The sequence below is a fragment of the Schistocerca americana genome, chromosome 9, assembly GCF_021461395.2.
Source record: "Schistocerca americana isolate TAMUIC-IGC-003095 chromosome 9, iqSchAmer2.1, whole genome shotgun sequence".
Classification (NCBI taxonomy): Eukaryota; Metazoa; Arthropoda; class Insecta; order Orthoptera; family Acrididae; genus Schistocerca; species Schistocerca americana.
Window position 1 is genome coordinate 198224183 of NC_060127.1, and position 19191 is coordinate 198243373.

The 19191-nt window shown below is 42.5% G+C and overlaps 1 protein-coding gene across 1 annotated transcript in view; it reads left to right on the top strand.

Moving 5' to 3' along the window:
* LOC124551058 (cytochrome P450 4C1-like) overlaps positions 1–19191 on the top strand; it is a 160103-nt gene that overhangs the window by 25233 nt on the left and 115679 nt on the right. Inside the window, exon 2 of the mRNA XM_047125933.1 lies at positions 12254–12503. Within this exon, the coding sequence (XP_046981889.1) occupies positions 12289–12503 (215 nt within the window). The 5' untranslated portion in view covers positions 12254–12288. The remainder of the gene's footprint in view (positions 1–12253; positions 12504–19191) is intronic.

Below are 19191 nucleotides of genomic sequence, written 5' to 3' on the forward strand. Positions count from 1 at the left end.
TTGGGGATTGTAATAAGGAAATTTAACTTGGCAACACTTGTACTCATTAAATACTTCACATTCGAGATGAGTGGGCTAGTAGTGATCCAGAACGTAACTTTTGTTTCCGCCATATAGTCTAACAAGTGACTTCATTCTCGGCAGTAGCAAGAATGGCCTTTTATACCATCTAAGATTCTAAGAATTACACAAGAAGTGTTTGTTTACTTGGTGTTTTATCTGGAAGACTGTGCAAGTACATTAAAGTTGCTTGTTCAAATAATCAGAATTGTGTGAATAAACAATTAGTCATTTCAGCTGAGTGTGTGTGTCTTGTGTTGGACATAAAGTATATGCAAATTGAATTGAACAAAATATTTTATTATTGGCATTTATTTGAATTTTGTGTCATGTGATCCTTTCTCTCCAGCACAGACTGAATCTTTTTCCCGCCAATTCACAAGTGGTTAGGGGAGGGGAAGTGTGGGTGGGGAGGGACGGGGAGGGCTGATTCCTAGGAAGGAGAAAAGTGGTTCACACCTGTACTTGGGAGGGGTGACAAAAAAATGTGTGCCTTTTCCCAGAGGGGTGGGGGAAGAGGAGGAGGAGGGGGGTCATAAATCAATTAGCAAAACAATAGGTGTCCTCAATGAGTCATAAAACAATTAACATAACTATAGGGTAATTTTATTATTCAGTCAACTGTCACAATTTAATTAATTAGTATACCGATTTGATATCAAAAAGTGCGCCAGAAGACGCTTTGTCCCAATAATTTTATATATACTGCGTTTCTGCCTGTATGTACAGGTTAATCTCAAGAACCGCTACAGGAATTTTGATAGAGTCTTCTTTAATACCGTGATAAAGGAAGGTTTATTCAGATTAACTTGGAAATATTTCGTCTAAATGATGAACTAATGTCCAATGAAGATGAAGTGTGAGAACGATGTTATCGCCATCTGGTGAAACATCTTGGAAGTGCAGCTGTACGGCAGCACGACGTATCCTTGTCGAAACATTGAGGATGCGGCGCCAAAGGAAGACGATCGTTTGCGTGCACTCACTCAATGTGGATGTGCCTTAACTTATTCACGTATATTCTACTAGGGCACTTTGAAATTGAACTTAAGAGCGCATTCGTGAGTTTCTTCAAGAAGGAAGTACACATATCTTCTTGGCACGTTAAAAATAGAATATGGAATGGGGTCCACAAATTTCTTGCCTATAGCTAATGAATGTTTCGAAAGACTTCTGCAGGTAGCTGGGGATACATTTTGAAAAAAGATGATAGATCCGAACCGCCAATATCTGCTTGCCTCAGATCAGTAGACGCAACTCACGTATCATTTTCACTGCAATTTCTTCAAACAACGGACAGTGCATTACTTCGAACTATTGTTGTGATGACCACTTGGTAATGATGCTGCGATGTGAGACAATAAAATGCGGAAGAATCAAATATTTTTACCGAATAGTTTCCCTGCAGCCGTTTGAGAATAATTCCACAGCGAAAAATCGTGCGAATCAAACTTCTGTAGTTTTCATTTTTTATGCAGAAAGTAAAAACCTTTTCCGCAAATCTACTTCACCGGGGGATGCAGCTTTGCTTCGTTTACATATAGATGGTTATTTCAGCAGTGCAGCATATAGGCGAACTTTCAGCTTTCTGCTTCCCATGAATTAAGCCTTATGTTGGCTCGATTATTTGCATGGTGGGGTGAAAAAGTCCTGCCACAAAGATTCCGTGACCAAGATTTGCGGCAGAGAGTCTGAACAGTAAATCAGTGTCTACTAATCTTTACAACTGAACTCCTGTCACGGGCTACACATCTACCTCAGGTGTATTTGTTTTCCTTTTCTGTTTCATTTTATTTGTGGCCTTCAGAAGTGATCCATTCAACGAGTGTCCAATAGATGATATGCTAAAAATTAAAAGACATATTCGATCACACACACATTCAACCACTAATCGCATATAACATTTACATTTGTTCCAACCATATTAATTGAGTCATTATGTGCTTCCATCATTGGACGAGATGTCATTCCATACGCCACTTAACGTATAGGAAGGATAATATTTACGTCTTCTGAGAACTTTCCTGGCGTGCATTGTATAAAACGTTTCAGTTACACGAAAGCGATTATATTCACTTACTTAACATTGTTCTCTGAATCTATACACAGTCCCACGCAGCGGTCCATAAACAAATTTACTGGCACGCCAGGCAACTCTTCCAGCCGCAGATACTTGCCAGTAGTACAGCCCGAGCGATGCCGAATGGGCCGCCTGTTTTTAGCTTTTTAGAAGACGAACGGCGACTTCTAAATACCCATAAAAATTCTAGTTCTGCCTTAGTTAAAAGCTTTGTCCTAAAATACTAGGCTACGGTACTCTTCCTATATTAAAAAATTATTTTAGCTATTTCATTGAAACACAAATTGAGGGGGAAGGTCCTTATATCTTATACATCAAACAAACTGAAAATCATGGAGCTTTCCTTATTTTTTTCCAAACACTCTTTATTGGTCCAGGCTTCGTACCATAGTCTGGCTTCTACTTCCACGTTGACGATTTGATAAGACGTTTGCAAACTTTTTATATCTCTCATTAAATCTTCTTTCTTCTCCTTTTTCATTAAATGTGGGGTAAGAATTCCACCTCTGAAAGGCTTGTCTCTACCCTTTTCAAATCTTTTGACAAATGACGTGATTATAGAATCGATGTACGGATTGTGAACTGTCGCTTTGAAATAGTTGTTGGGCACTCAGAACTTGACATTCACATTGCACCTGTGGGGCTGTCTTCAAGCCAGTCTTGGCATTTTTATATCTGTGTCAAGTTCCTTACAGTTTTCTATCACTACCTCGAAAATGTTAGTGAATTCGTCATTACTTTCTCCTTGCTTTTGAAAGCTGTCTAGCGTGTCTGTGTTGTATCTACAGGCAGAGTGGTGATCAATGTCAGCATCCTCGACTTTGCTGACTATTGGTTCTAGATACGAAAACTATCTTGAGACAATATGTAGACAAATAATAAAAACAACTGACGATGTTGCGCTGTCTACATGCCTGGCACGTGATCCGACGTTCTGATTGTTTTCACTGTCGTTTGCAAGGTGACTGGGGGTATCTTTTACTGCCAAGAAGTTTTCTCTGAAAGCCTTTATTGATGTATATTTGTGTGACCACTTAGTTTCACAGAACAGTGTTACGTCCTGTTTTCCCACGCAGTGCGCCTTCCGTAAAGACCGTAATAACTTAATTTGTAGTTCCTACAGTGTTACGAATTTCCTGGAAACTGTTAAGGTCATTAACACTAAATTAAGTATCTGCAGTGCACAATGGAAATAGCAGCTCACGGATATATTTCTCTGATCCTAGCTTGGACCGGAGTTCTGCGATTGTCGAATAGCCATCAAAGCCTAAGCCAAAGAACTTATTCACATCAATGCCAAAATTTTCGACAGATTTTAACATATATGAAGAAATTCTCTCAGCATCGAATGCAATTAGCTCTGCAAACGCTAAAAATGCTTCCTTTACTGTAAAGTTCAGTTTCTTGTCTGCAAATAGTACTCCCACAGAACGCAGTTCTTTCCCGCTAATATCAGCCGATCCATCGACCAATAATGAAACCACGGGAGATCTGGTTACCTCAACAACTATCTAGTGTTGTAACACAGTACCACATGTACTTATTAAATTGTTTTGAACTCTGTGCGATGTATATTTTGTGTTTGCTCCCTGGTTTTGTAATTGATACCCCAAATCTTCGTCGCGTGCACTTACTCTAAACAAAAGTAAATCTTGGAACTTTTCTAGACTCGAATTCTTTCCTCTGATAGATATGTCATGAGTGCCACAAAATATTGTATTAAAGTAGCAAGAATTAATTTCAGTTTTTTCTATTGATATTTACATGAGCTAACTCTTCGAACACCATGTTCTCTCTCATTTCTACGCACTCTTAAACACATATGGTCTTGCTTGTAGATTCGAGGTGCTCATAACTCTTTTCATGGGCTCGAGCATCATCACGAAAGTGTTTATAATATTGGTGAGCCTTAAACACGAAAGCACCGAGTATTCCTCTTCTTAAAACTGGTTTGAAAAGAGTAAAAAAGATACAGAGCGCTCCATTCAACTTGGATGAGTATATTAGCTGTGAATACTTTTTTAGCCAAGTTTTCTAAAAAGGGCCTTTTTATAGATTTTTTGTCGTCAACATCCTTTATGACATCATGAGACGAATTTAGAGCACGTAGGCGAGTTAGCCATAGGTACTTGACTTAGTCTGTCATTGAATTGTTTACGCATCCGCGTGAATCAAAGCTGTGATTGATTGCTAATTAATGAGGCTTCCTCGGCTTGTTGACAGTAGGAACTGAAATTGATGGGCTGACGTGATCCAACTCAGACTGAACACTGATGGTGGGTGAACACTGCGGCGATGACACTTCAGATGACCGGCAGTGGTGGGGATTCTTCTCGACAAGTAATGTGAAGTTAGAAGCTTGTTTTGGCAATAAACTAGTTGTTGTGGGATCCGAAGGTACTGGACGTGAAACGTCTTATGAATGTGTAGCAGAACACCTTTCTGTCGAAACAAATTCATGATATCCATCTCTGAAATAAATAAAGTGAAATTTAACTTCAGAATAAGTTAATAGTAATCCCCTTCAGAGGATCCCCAACCTGACATAGTAAAACGACTTAAGAATTTAGTGTCTTTTTAATTAGAAACATTAGTATGCATAATTTATAATAGTGTACACTCACCTGGAAAATTGTAAAAATTTTGAACTGATGCAACGAAACAGAAAAACCGAGCATCACACAATAACCGTAAAGTTTTCATATTTACACTTTTCGCCGATTTATTTACACTACTTTAAAAGTTATTTCCACCGACTGAATAGACTAAACTAAGTCCAGACGAGACGTTGGCAACTATATCCCTATGATGAAAAAGCTCGTTTTTGAGAAGTTAACAGTGAACATACGCATTGTCGTGTTTTGTTGCTGCGTGACGTTTGATAGGACAGCGGAGAGGGGACGATTAGACAAGAGCGTTGCGCTTGCATGAACTTTCTCGCTGTATACCATGCCTTAGGAATGCTTCAAGTCATGTAATAAAATGAACAATACAAGCAAAAAAAGTGGTATGTAAGAATGTTTCAGTGTTGAAAGACTTGTTATCTTTCTATATTGCAATTTCATCCCGCATACTCCATATGGGTGGCGGGTAGGCTGTCGACGGCACAACATTCCGCTCTTCAGCCTAGATCATTCATAAAGAAAGGTGATAGAAAGATGAAAATATGAAAACTGTTTACATTTTAAATTAAAAATATTGGCGATGGACAGTTTAAAAAACACATTTGCGAAGAGGTGAATATTTTCTGTAATAAAAGCATTGGGGGAATGCACTTTAACTTATATCTGAAATACTTGAACTGGCTGAGAAGTATAGTGGGATGAGACAATATGTTGGAGGGTGTGGGTAAGGAGATGAGGGTCCGGTCGGAGGAGGAACAATGGATATGGCAGGTAGGAGGTGAAGTGGATTAAGGATAAAAACGTTGGGAGAGAAAGAGAGCGAGGAGGACTAATGATGGTAGGGAGGGTAGTGGTAAAAGAAGAAAGGGATAGGGGTGGATGGAGAGCGGAAAGGAGAGAGGAGCTGTGATCTGGAATGAGATAGGTGGGGAAGGGCTATATTTAGTGGGAGGGATAAGTATCAGGGCAGACCTCATTGCCTGGGAGAGGGAGTTGATTGACGTTGCAGTGAGATAGGATATGGAGTATGTGAAGGTATAGTGATGGAGGGATATGTTTGCCAAGGCATACCAGGGTTGGTGATTAGAGGCAAGGCAATGAGGTTACTGGAATCTAATTTACGGGTAGTACTGGAGATGTGGAGGTGTTCAGTGTGGGTGAGGAGAGATGGAAATTAGATGAGATGGTAGAGATTCCATGTGAGAGAAGGTAAAAGGATGCAGGAAGCGGGGAGGAGCGCATGGTGTACGCATGTGTGGGTGATCCCCCATCTTAAATTCTTTGCTCACTTCACAAGCTCACAGATAACTGCTGGCTGACACTTCGTTAAGGATCTTTTGGATGTGCAGGCTCCAGAAAATGTTAGGGTGGTTCTGCTGCCCAGAAAACTCGCTCAGTATTGACGTTACCACTGTAGGTACACTACGTAATACCATCGAAGAAAGACTGTTAAATGTACTGAACTTTGCTGGCAGCGGTGGCCGAGCGGTTCTAGGCGCTACGGTCTGGAACCGCGCGACCGCTACGATCAAATGTTCAAATGTGTGTGAAATCTTATGGGACTTAACTGTTAAGGTCATCAGTCCCTAAGCTTACACACTACTTAACCTAAATTATCCTAAGGAAAAACACACACACCCATGCCCGAGGGAGGACTCGAACCTCCGCCGGGAGCAGCCGCACAGTCCATGACTGCAGCGCCTTAGACCGCTCGGCTAATCCTGCGCGGCATTCCACAGTTGTATAGTCGTTTGTGACTCCCCCTGTATGCTTATTTAGAGTGCACTTTTGTGACCTAACCGTTTGCTTGCCTGCCCAGATTCCTATGACGACAGATCTCTTGCACCTACTTATCATTAGCAAGAAGAACATAACATTTAGATCCTGGGAAGACAACTGCTATCTTGACAGTTTCTTGTGACGTAGTGGGGTAGCCAGAGTGGGGAATCACCTGCTTCATTTTCAGTTTGCTTTCGAAGGAGGAAGTGCATGAAGACAGTGTGGCGGCCTACCTTACCTCGCGCCTCAGCCCGACACATCCCGCCCTAGCGAGCTTTCGATAATATAAATAATGAAATGGCGTGGCCCTCAACTACGCACCCTCCCGCTCAGAGTTGCAATATTAAAAGTTTTGGCTGGTTTCGTTGTCTAGGGGCTGGGTTACGTAGTTGCTGCATTACAGGCCAAACACTGCTGAGTATACGGTATACGATAGGAATGCACACACGAATCGAATGGTTGAAGGTTTCTATCACTCGGCAATTGCGAATTATGAATGCAACATATAAATTTATAAGTATAAGAGTGCAATTAAACAAAATCTGCATGTACTATCTTAATAATTTTAAATGAGTACAATATTAGAAGTACTTTTGAGAATGCAGTATATTTCTGCAAAACACTTATTGGTGTCGATGGTCAGTCATGAACAACAACAAAGCTCGCGAGATATTCACTTCTAAATGCACAGCACGTCTTCACTGTGGAAGCCACGGAAATCTCACAAGTTCACAAGTCAGCACTGCGAAGTATTTCTATGTGCCGCGACCACGTGTAAACCGCGTCACACTGTCCCTCTCGCGACTGTCGCGTCCACCACTACGTGCCGTACTGCCGTGTCCTCCCGAAGCGATGCTCTTCTCCCACTTCCATCCAGTCACCCCATTCATGAGCGCTCTGACTGGCTAGAGCGCTCACAAACGTACTGAAAGACATACGAATTGCTGGATTTACATTTAAAAATCTTGAAATTGAATGGATATTCTTATGGCTGGACCATAAACACGCTCTGACACACATTATTAGATGCATAAACCAATTAAATAAACATATATCAAAGGAACAGAAGGTAGGCCTAATCTCTCTGTGCTTTCTAAAACACAGTAAATATTCAACCAATTTCTTCATGAATAGTATATATCGGATATAAAGAAAGCCATACGAATAAATATATTTATAAGTGTGCCGCTACCGTTTTTTCGTCTAACTGTGGAGTACTTATGGCCTGACGCGATCGATAGTTATTGGCCAGTTTGACTATTCAAGTTACATAATTTATACCAATTTTGGTTTACACTAATAGCTTTCTAAAGACACATCGATCAACGAAATCAGATGAAGGGTTTAAATTTTGGAAATTAGTTGCTGGGTGTTACTTGTCTAATTTACAGTCAGATACTAAACTTTAAACTAATAAGTATATTCAAAATCTGATTACACCATCAGAATCGTCATGCAAATAATAGTAATGTACACGTTTCTTTTTGAGGTATCATGATTCATCTGGCTACTGTTGATTTCTGTGCGAGCTGTGAAATGCCTGCCATTAAGGTGTCTCCTCCATCGGCACAGCGTCACCACGGAACTGCCAGCCACGCTGTCGGGCTGGACCCCTCTCGCTGCTTCGGCCCGCGCCCGCCGCGCAGCCCGTGCGGCCGCTGCTTCCTCCAAACTTGGAATATTTTCAGGGCGCGACGACTCTCCCGTTACCTCACACCCTTCACCTGGTTGGAACACAATTTATCTCTTAATATGGTTTTACGGCACTTAAATGTTGTATATACATTTGATATTTGTTCTTACCCCACTTCCTTTAAAGACAAATGTGTATCCTACAATATTTCCACTAATCTGAAATTTTTCTGTCCCCTGCAACGCGGAAGCTATTAGCCACAGAGAAAAAAAAAATGAATAGGACACTGTAATGCAGTGTAATTTTGTACCGGGAAATATTTCCTCTAGGTGCCACGGTTTTCGAGTTATCGGCGAGAAACCTGACAAAGTGACCTTTAAAAGCCTTCACGCCTGCCCCCCATCTGCTCGTAAACCCCTGCTCCCCAACGGTCACGTTCTTTATTTAGTGTGTTGTTCATGACACTGCTTCTTACTGTACAAAAATTTGAGGCTGCACCATTTGTTCGTCAAGATTCCTTCGTCGACTTCACTATTACGGCTAGTACAGGCTAAGTCAACGTTGGCGACAACATCGAAGCTCCAAGCTGATCTTGAATATGTTTCGAGAGCGTACTCGATTTCACGTTCATTCGTCAACAAGTGTTAGCGTCTGCAAAGTGAGGTTTTATATCCTGATACCTCGTGTTCTTGCAGTAAGGGAAGATACTGATACTCTTACAGATTTGTCCAGGAAACTATACCTGACTATAATGTTGCACTCATTTGAAATGCTTCAAGCCCTACACAGATTCTTCGTCGTGCTATGAAAGCGCTTTCTGCTTCTGAATATCAGATCGAAGCCAGATCCCGTTAATATTAATACTCGAATGAAAATTTTACATAAAAATTGGCATTTTTTCAGGACATTTTCACCGAAGTCATATCAGTTAAGTATTCAGTTTAGTCCAAAACAAGTTGGCCAGGTGCGAGTACGGCGCACGTACTGAGGGTCCCACACACACTTAGCCTACAGACGGTCCATCCATCCCACGAGTCGACGAGCTCCGCCATTTTTGCCTGTTTTCGACATAGATACTGCCACGATATCTATCACAGGAATTCCCAGATTTCCGAGAAAGGTTCAAATGGCTCTGAGCAGTATGGCACTTAACATCTGAGGTCATCAGTCCCCTAGAACTCAGAACTACTTAAACCTAACTCACCTAAGGACATCACACACATCCATGCCCGAGGCAGGATTCGAACCTGCGACCGTAGCAGTCGCGCGGTTCCAGACTGTAGCGCCTAGAACCGCTCGGCCACTCCGGCCGGCTTTCCGAGAAAGTTTTAATTTCAAAAGTATAAATGTAGCATAATGTCATGCAGGAGGCAGTCAGCCATTATTGTAATAATCAGTAGTTCTCCATTCAGGCTAACTGGGTGACAATGGTAAAAGTCAAACATCAGGCCAGGAATGACATTATTGCTCATATGAACGAGCTAGTACTACACGTAGATATAGCGTTTCAAGACTTCTGTGCGAATGTTTGTGTCACATACAACTTGAAACTATTTATCTACGTGTAGTAATCACTTCTGGACATCTGATGATGGATAAATTCCGAAACACGTAATATGAGCAGTAAAGTTATTGCGTGCCTGATGTTTGACTCTTAGCATTGCCACCCACTCATGGTGAATGCAAAACTACTGATACTTTTAATTTCAAGCTTTTCATCGGATAACAAATGGCAAAAGAATTTTTTCATGTGACTCAATTACAAAATAATAATTTTCGGATTTTTTTTCCTTTACTTGTACTGTCAAACCTGACTTCTCGCCAACTTTTCACATTGTAGATCAACAGGAAGTGTCCTATAGGTTCCGATGAGTGAGTTTCCAACTATCAAAATGTGCGACATAAACGGCCATTCGATTTGACTGCACCGACTTAGAAGCTTCAGCTTTTTTACACTGCCAAGGGCTATTGAGCTCAACATGTGACATGGCTTTGAACTTGAAACATCTACCCGTTCCTGAGCAAAGGGGTCTTCAAGAGAGTCAAGCAGAAAGATAGATACACAGACAGACGGCCACCAAAGAGGTCCTATGAGGGCCCCTTTCCTACCGTTTGAGGTACGGAACCCTAAAGGAAAAACAAGTGGAAGGACTTTAAGGCGTGTCCCTGTCACGAAGCCAGAATCTCGCTGCACTGGTTCCAGGAGCATTATAGTGAACTTACTTCGTTGTCTTGGCTACGAAATTCGCCTGATCCGATCCCAATGGAGCCCTTTTGTAGCGCTATGGGCGCTATCTCCGCGCGGGATCGCCGATGCACTGCGCTCCCAAAGTGGACTAGGACGCTACTGAGCGTTTGGCAACAGCGTTTTCGCTTCTCAGTGTTCAATGGCAGGCCTCACTGTCAGCAACCATAGATGTAGACGCACTGGTACTGCGGAAAGTTTCACTGCGTGGCTCAAGAATCACATTGCAGTACTTTTGCAGTGAATTTACGAAACCAGCTGATATTTCATGCATTGTTGGTGTTCATCGTGGAGGTGTGGTACATTTCCGACTGTAGCTCTTCTTTGTACGGCTATTTTGGTAGTAACTGTTTATATTTATCGGTTGACATTCCATAAACCTACATGTAATATTACATTTTATTCAAACAGAATTTTCTCTACTTCACTGGGGGATTTCTGTATGGTCGGTGGCGCTAACCACCGTAGTTCTTCTCCATCTATTATGTTTCGCCAAAAAGAAATAACGGAGGAGGAAGTTTACCGAATATCATTTGATGAGATTCCTTCTCGTGACAACGGAGCTGACAGCGATGAAAGTGACAAAAAAATGGTTCAAATGGCTCTGAGCACTATGGGACTTAACATCTGTGGCCATCAGTCCCCTAGAACTTAGAACGACTTGAACCTAACTAACCTAAGGACATCACACAACACCCAGTCATCACGAGGCAGAGTAAATGCCTGACCCCGCCGGGAATCGAACCCGGGAACCCGGGCGTGGGAAGCGAGAACGCTACCGCACGACCACGAGATGCGGACAAGTTGAACCACCAACTATCGAACTTACGTACCGTGATGGGGTAATTGTTACCTGCGATGACCAAATTTAATGATAATATTTTGTTGTTATTAAGGTGAATTTTTGCAAACTAACTGTAGAAAACATATCATACTAGTAAAATTACGTAAAGTGTTACAGGCGAATCAGATTTAAAACATATACATTATTGTTCGTGCTTCTCTACGACAAATTTTTATGACGTTTGCCTCCCCTCAAAGAGTTAATTGACCTTTTATTTGCAAAAATATTTTTCATTTCTTGCACTTTTCATGAGGGGCGACCAAAATGTTTCAGTTTGGCGGCGTTTCTGGAGCACATATGCAACGTAGCGCGACGCCCATACGGATATAGAAGCACCGATTAGTAGCCAAGAGATTAGCACAGCATTGGCGCCTTTTCAGGTGAGTCTGCGATAAATGCAGAAACGACAGCACTGGCGACGTTGTTAGCGAGTGCTCGTGAGCAGGGCCGTAGTGCTTCTTTTCTCGGTAGCCAAAGGTGAATCAGCGGTAGCCGTTCACCAGAGGATTGAGCATGTGGAAAGCCAACACTGTGGAGCGGCGCGCCGCGTGCCGTGTTGGTGACGGACGCCGGTCGGCCTGGAAGGCCAGCCCCGTCCAGCCAGCTCCAGTGAGGGGCAGTCGAGCACCCAGAGAAAGGCTTGAAACGTCGCCGATTCCTGCCGGGAGAGGCTGAGGCTGCACACTCGGCAGTTACCGACTTATTCACCCACCAGAACGCGGTGTTTTGCCAAATGGGCATTCTCGACCTGGTGCATCGGCTGGACGATTGCCTCAATGACTATGGCGATTTTGCCTGACTGCCATACCTATTCTAAATTGCGTGCTTTCAAACGGAAACTTTTTGATCACCCCTTATTTGAACGCAATACATTTAAAACACCAATATTGTTGACAAAACCTCTGGTGCTGGCCATTATTTCTCAACTTGACTGTTGACAGTACGGAGAAACATCGGAATGCGTGACCAGCTGAGCTTCTGACTGCAGGTCGGGTGTCGGGAGGCTCCGTTGCCTGTCGAACAATGGCGTGGTGGTGGTGGCTGCTGGTGCAGTTGTCGGTGTGGTGCTGCGCCAGCTTGGTGGCGGTGCTGTGGTGGAAATGGGCCACCAAGCCCCAGGTGGACGCTCCGGGGCCGCCCACGCTGCCCATCATCGGGAACATCCTGGAGTTCCTCGAGATGCCGGTCACCCTCCGTAAGATGTTCGACCTCCACCGCCGCTACGGAGACTTGACGAGGTAAGCTTATGCCATCTGGTAGGTGAGTGGTAACGTACAGAATGAAACGTGACGTCTAATCTCTGCAAATCAGTAGCATAATTTTGGGCGATACAATACTTTTCCGTAACTTGAGGCATTACAGTATTAATGAAGTGAACAATGATGTGAGACCTTAACTTTTCCCGGCGAACTGAATGTTCAAATAACTTACTGGTTTGCTGCCGGGTGACGTCGTCAAACACCGCCGATTTTTCGACAGGAGCACACCCTGCCATTCTCAAGGCACAAATGCAAGGAAGAAGAATTGTGTCTAAGGAAATTTAATACCTCGGTTCACAGAGGAGAAACGAGGAAGACACCACACACAGAACAAGTGTCAACACAAACAAAGATAACCAACATCAGATATATCGATAGTTATTATTAATCAACAGGTGAGGTAGCACTAATTCTGTCCCTCTGTTTTTTGTTGAGAGACAGAGCCGGATTCCAAGCAGCATTTAAACAAAATCCACCATCTCTGTTAATAAGGTTGCTTGATAGTCGGATTTCAACGGTTTCCTTAATAACACTATCCCAATTGCTGGACATGCAAGCCAGAATCTCCGTGTTGTTGTATTACAGAACATTGCCTTCACACCGGTCATCCTATGGAATACAACACCGAGATTGCAGAACATTGCCTTGACGCCGGTCATCCTATGGAATACATTTTATATTGTCTAACGCTTTTTCCAGATCGACAAATCCTATGAACGTTTCTCGATTTTTCTTTAGTCTTGCTTTCATTATCAACCGCAACATCAGAATTGCGTCTTTGGTGCCTTTACCTTTCCTGAAGTCAGACTGATTGTCGTCTAACACATCCTCAGTTTTCTTTTCCATTCTCCCGTATATTACTCTTGTCAGCAACTTGGTTGCGTGAGCTGTTAAGCTGATTGTGCGATAATTCTCGCAGCTGTCAGCTCTTGCAGTCTTCGGAACTGTGTCGATATATTTTTCCGAAAGTCAGATGGTACGTCGCCAGACTCATACATTCTGCACGCCAATGTGAATAGTCGTTTTGCTGCCGCTTCCATTTGGGGAAGTGGCAACAAAACGACTATTCACATTGGCGTGGGGCATTGGGCCTTTAGAAATTCTGATGGAATTTCATCTGAGCCTTCCGCCTTATTTGATCCTAAGTGCCCAAAAACTCTCTTGAATTGCGATTCTAATACTGGATCCCATATCTCCTCTAAATCGACTCCTGTTTCTTCTTCTATCACACCAGACAAACCTTCCCCCTCATAGAGGCCTTCAGTGTACTCTTTCCACCTATCCGCTCTCTGCTCTGCATTTAACAATGGAATTCCTGATTTTAATTTCACCGAAGGTTATTTTGACTTTCCTGTACTTTCTATTTATTTCATTCCTCACCTACTTGTATTTCTGTATCCCTGAATTTCCCGCCGATCGAAGTGGCCGTGCGGTTCTAGGCGCTGCAGTCTGGGACCGCGAGACCGCTACGGTCGCAGGTTCGAATCCTGCCTCGGTCATGGATGTATGTGATGTCTTTAGGTTAGTTAGGTTTAACTAGTTCTAAGTTCTAGGGGACTGATGACCTCAGAAGTTGAGTCCCATAGTGCTCAGAGCCATTTTTGAACCTGCATTTCCTGAATATTTTTGTACTTCCTTCTTTCATCGATCAACTGAAGTTATGTCTTCTGTATCCCATGGTTTCTCTGCAGTTGCCTTCTTTGTACCTATGTTTTTATTTCCAACTTCTGTGATGTAGTTTTTTAGAGATGTCCATTCCTCTTCAACTGTACTACCTACTAGGCTATTCCTTATTGCTGTATCTATAGCGTTAGAGAACTTCAAACGTATCTCGTCATTCCTTAGTACTTCCGTATCCCACTTCTTTGCGTACTAATTCTTCCTGACTAATCTCTTAAACCTCAGCCTACTCTTCATCACTACTACACTATGATCTGAGTCTGCATCTGCTCCTGGGTACGCCTTACAATCGAGTATCTGATTTCGGAATCTCTGTCTGACCACGATGTAATCTAACTGAAATCTTGCCGTATCACCCAAGTATACCTCCTCCTCTTGTGATTCTTGAACAGAGTATTCGCCCCTACTGGCTGAAATTTATTACAGAAGTCAATTAGTCTTCCTCCTCTGTCATTCCTTGTCCCGAGCCGGTATTCTCCTTTAACCTTTTCTTCTACTCCTTCCCCTACAACTGCATTTCAGTCCCACATGACTATTAGATTTTCATCTCTCTTCACGTACTGTGTTACTCGTTCAATATCCACATATACTTTCTCTGTCCCTTCATCTTCAGCTTGTGGTCGTCGTAGGGATGGAAAAAAACCGACTGGTTAAAACCGATACCGGTTTTGAACAACAGGTATTTTTTGGTATGTATTTGGTCTCGGCTATCATAGCTGTTTCATATTTTTTACTGATAACCGAGTAAAAAAAAGAAATGAAATATCAATTAGCCATATCAGCAGTGCTGAAATTGTTCGTTTTTAAATAAACCATTTTGTAAAATGGAGTAATTTTTATTCGTAAAATTAGTTTGGTTTGAAATATTGCGTTGTTATAGAAAACGGGAGAAGTTATTAGTGGTACTTTAACAACAATGCTGACAGAAACGAGCAACAAAGGCAGGGCGTGAGAACTGGCAGAGCACTGCTGCTGAGACAACGAGTGGCTGCCCTCTGGTGGCGCGGCCTGTGGTTCGCGTGCAGCGTGCCCACCTGGCCTACAGAACAGTTCCTCGCTGTCGGCCTCGGACACCAGTTGTACTGCAGATTGGCACAAATACTAGTTGGGAAACATTTTTACGAAGTGACGTAGCAATGAAGTTCAGTGCTTCGTTTGCTTCAAAAATCAAACATTTGTCTGCCGTTTCTATGAAATCATGAAAAAGAGGAAGGAGGTTATGGTAACAGTAATAAATTAAAAACACAATTAATTCATGGTATACAATAAAAATAGAAAGTAGGTAGTCTGCTGGCTGTGTCTACATAGCATGCCTGTATCTGCTTGCAGCCCTCGAAAACGGACACGTTAACATGAAAAACAGACTTCTCCAACCTCAGCTTTCTCCCTTTAGCCCTGATTTGTCGTAATGTTCAAACAGTGGTATGATGACCAGCTACAACATTAATTTTGAACAGAGTATGAAAAAATTAGAATAACTAGGCGGATGCTGGTGACCTTTTGTCGTGTTTAACCACTCATCACTTTTCGAAAAAATGATCGAACGGTAGACGGAACAAGTTTTCTTTTATTTCCCTGTTTAATATTTTGATTCTATGTATCTTGAAACTGAGAGAGTAAAAAATTTCGATATCTACGTTTATTACAGAAAATAAAAGGAATAAAAACCAAAAATAGATTTTTCAGAAATAGATTATTTTAACAGTCAGTCTGGCGTGATGAAAAACCGATAGAAGCGGAAACTGGTTGTTTCAGCGAAAACCGTCAACCCCAGGCTGTTGCCGTCTCGGAAGACGGCCGTGTCTCCAGCATACTCAGCACGATGACGTACAGCGAGGGCTAGGTAGGCTGCCTCCTGATATCGTGCAGAGTCTCCTTTTGCTTGGCTTACGAAGCATCCCCAACTCTCTTGTGGTTCCCTTTTTAGGTACTCCACATCGACGTCTGCTCGTAGATACGTATCGTCGGTAGGTTTTCCGGCTTTACTTCCCGGCGTGACAGCGACGACTCTCCGATGAGGTGCGAGCCTTGTGTTTTGCTATTACTCCGAGCCTTGTAAAAAATGGTTCAAATGGCTCTTAGCACTATGGGACTCAACTGCTGAGGTCATTAGTCCCCTAGAACTTAGAACTAGGTAAACCTAACTAACCTAAGGACATCACAAACATCCATGCCCGAGGCAGGATTCGAACCTGCGACCGTAGCGGTCTTGCGGGCGAGTCTTGTAAATATCGCTTTTATTTAGTAATTTTCCCGGTTAAAGCTCTCCCCTTTTATGATTAAGACAGCCTGTGCCACCTTTCGGAGGGACTGGGGACGTCAAAGAGCCACAGACGTTCATATTAAGCAGTCCGTAAAACACGTAAACGTTCACTTCAGTTAGCGTGTTAGTTAATGCCTACGCTTTCCGCTAGATGGTGCTGACTTACTGCTGAATAGCTTTGGTTTCGCAAAACCTTTACTGATTAGTACTAGGTAAATGAAATAAGTACAGCACTCTTGTATTTCACTTTCACTCTATATTCAAGGATTAAGATGGTGATGGATGATGGTCTATTTAAAAGGTTCCTAGCCTGGAGGAAGCCAAATAGTCCGCAAATACCGATATGCACGCGCTCTACGTCCAGATTCGCAACTAACGGCACACGACACTTTCAAAAGCCCACACGTTAATATCTGAATACCGGTACCTCTGAATTCACTCGTATCAGCAGATAATTTGAGGTTCTGTCGTCTACATGTCCGTAAGGTTCCAATCTAGCACTAAAGTCCTAAAATCCCCTTAATACTCCGTTGCTACCAACAGTCAGAGATCGTACACTACATCGCTTTTAATCTCCGTAATATTCTAACGGGCCCAGGAAATGACCTGGGGGGGGGGGGGGGGGGTCTCTGCAGACATCATGAGACTCTGGCATAAAATGGGGGTGATACGCGATTACAAGAACTCAGCAAGAGAGTTCTCACAGCCTCTGTCACCTCAATTCTCCAACTTCCTACCTACACGTGGTGTCCCTGTTAAGCCGAGCAACTCAGCGGAAGGTTGGGTAACCAACCCCAGCGGGAAACTGAGTCGGTGAGCAGATAGGAGTTGGAGGACAGTGGAAGGCAACGGGAAACCACCACTGAACTATCCCAAGAAAACCCCATGGCTTCGCTCAGCTCAAAATGTTCCGGAGTTTCAAGTTCCCCGATCGGATCTCCGGGGGGAACCAGCTTGAGAGGAGCTTCACGAAGAGTAAGATGGTGCAAAGAGAAGCACTGCATAGGAACATGGAATGTAAGATCCATGTATCAAGGAAAACTAGACATAGTGAAAAGAGAAATGGAGGAAATTAATATCGACGTATTGGGAATAAGTGAAATGAGGTGGACTGGCATGGGAGAATTTGCTTCGGATGGCCATATGGTGTATTATTCTGGGCACGCTAACAACAGAAGTAATGGAGTAGCCTTCATAGTTAGTGATAAAGTGAGAAAAGCTGTGATGGGATGCAAATATAAAAATGATAGAATGATGTCCATCAGACTTCAAGGTCAGCCCCTCAACATCACAGTAATTCAAGTTTATGCACCAACAATCGATGCTGAAAAGGAAATTATTGACCAGTTCTATGGAGATTTACAAGAATTACTACTGTCAACACCAAAAAAGGATATCGTCTTCATAGTTGGAGACTGGAATGCAAAAGTGGGAAATCAAGCTGTAGAAGGTATAACAGGGAAATACAGTCTTGCTACAACAAATGAAGCTGGACGGAGACTCCTAGAATTCTGCCAAGAAAGTTCATTGATAATTACTAATACACTGTTTCAACTACCAAAACGACGCCTATATACCTGGACTTCGCCAGATGGCCAACACCGGAACCAAATTGATTACATACTTTGTAATCAGAGGTGGAAGAGCGCGTTTCAGTCAGCTACAACAAGACCTGGGGCTGACTGCGGATCAGATCATGAGCCCCTGATTGAAAAATTTCGCCTGAAACTTCAGAATGTGGCAAAAAGTATCCCAACTTGCAGATACGACCTTAACTCTATACCCTCCGACTACACTGTAGAGGTACAAAACAGATTTAATGTATTACAGCTGGAGGACAAAAGCTCGCAAGAGATGTGGACAGAAGTAGCTGATACTGTCAAGGAGGCCGCAGAGAAACACATTCCCAAGAAAAGGAACAGTAAGAAGGCTAGATGGCTATCAGTTGAGGCACTGCAAGTTGCAGAAGAACGAAGGAAAGCAAAAATCAAGGGAGATAGATCAGCTATGTTTGAATTAAATAAAGATTTTCATAAATTAGCTAGAAGAGATAAAAATATATTCTTTAATGAACAGTGCAAGGAAGTTGAAGATAGTAACGTAATGGGGAAGACAAGAGATCTTTATAAGAAAATTAGAGAAATTAAAGGAAAATTCCAGGCAAAAATTGGAATGATAAAAGATAGAAACGGGAAAGATCTGAGTGAAGCAGAGGATGTTAAGGAAAGATGGGCAGAATATGTAGAAGACCTATACAGGAAAGAACTGCATCATGACAGGGCTCCTACTGCTGATGTTAATGTTAATTTAGAACTAGAGCCAGATATTTTGGAGAGCGAAATCCAGTGGGCCCCCGAAAATATGGCTGATAACAAAACTAGTGGACATGATGAAATACCAGCAGAATTGTTTAAAGTCACTGGAAAGGATGCAGTGAAAGTGCTGCACTCAATATGTCAAAAAATATGGATCACGCAGCAGTGGCCAGAAGACTGGAAAAGATCAGTATTCATTCCCATTCCAAAGAAGAAAAGTTCTAAAGAATGCTCAGATTACCGAACAATCACACTTATTTCACATGCTAGCAAAGTTTTGTTGAAAATCTTACAAAATAGACTTCGCCAATATCTAGATCGAGAGCTGCCAGAAGAACAAGCTGGATTTAGGAAAGGAAGAGGAACTAGAGATCAAATAGGTAATATTCGGTGGATTATGGAAAAAGCG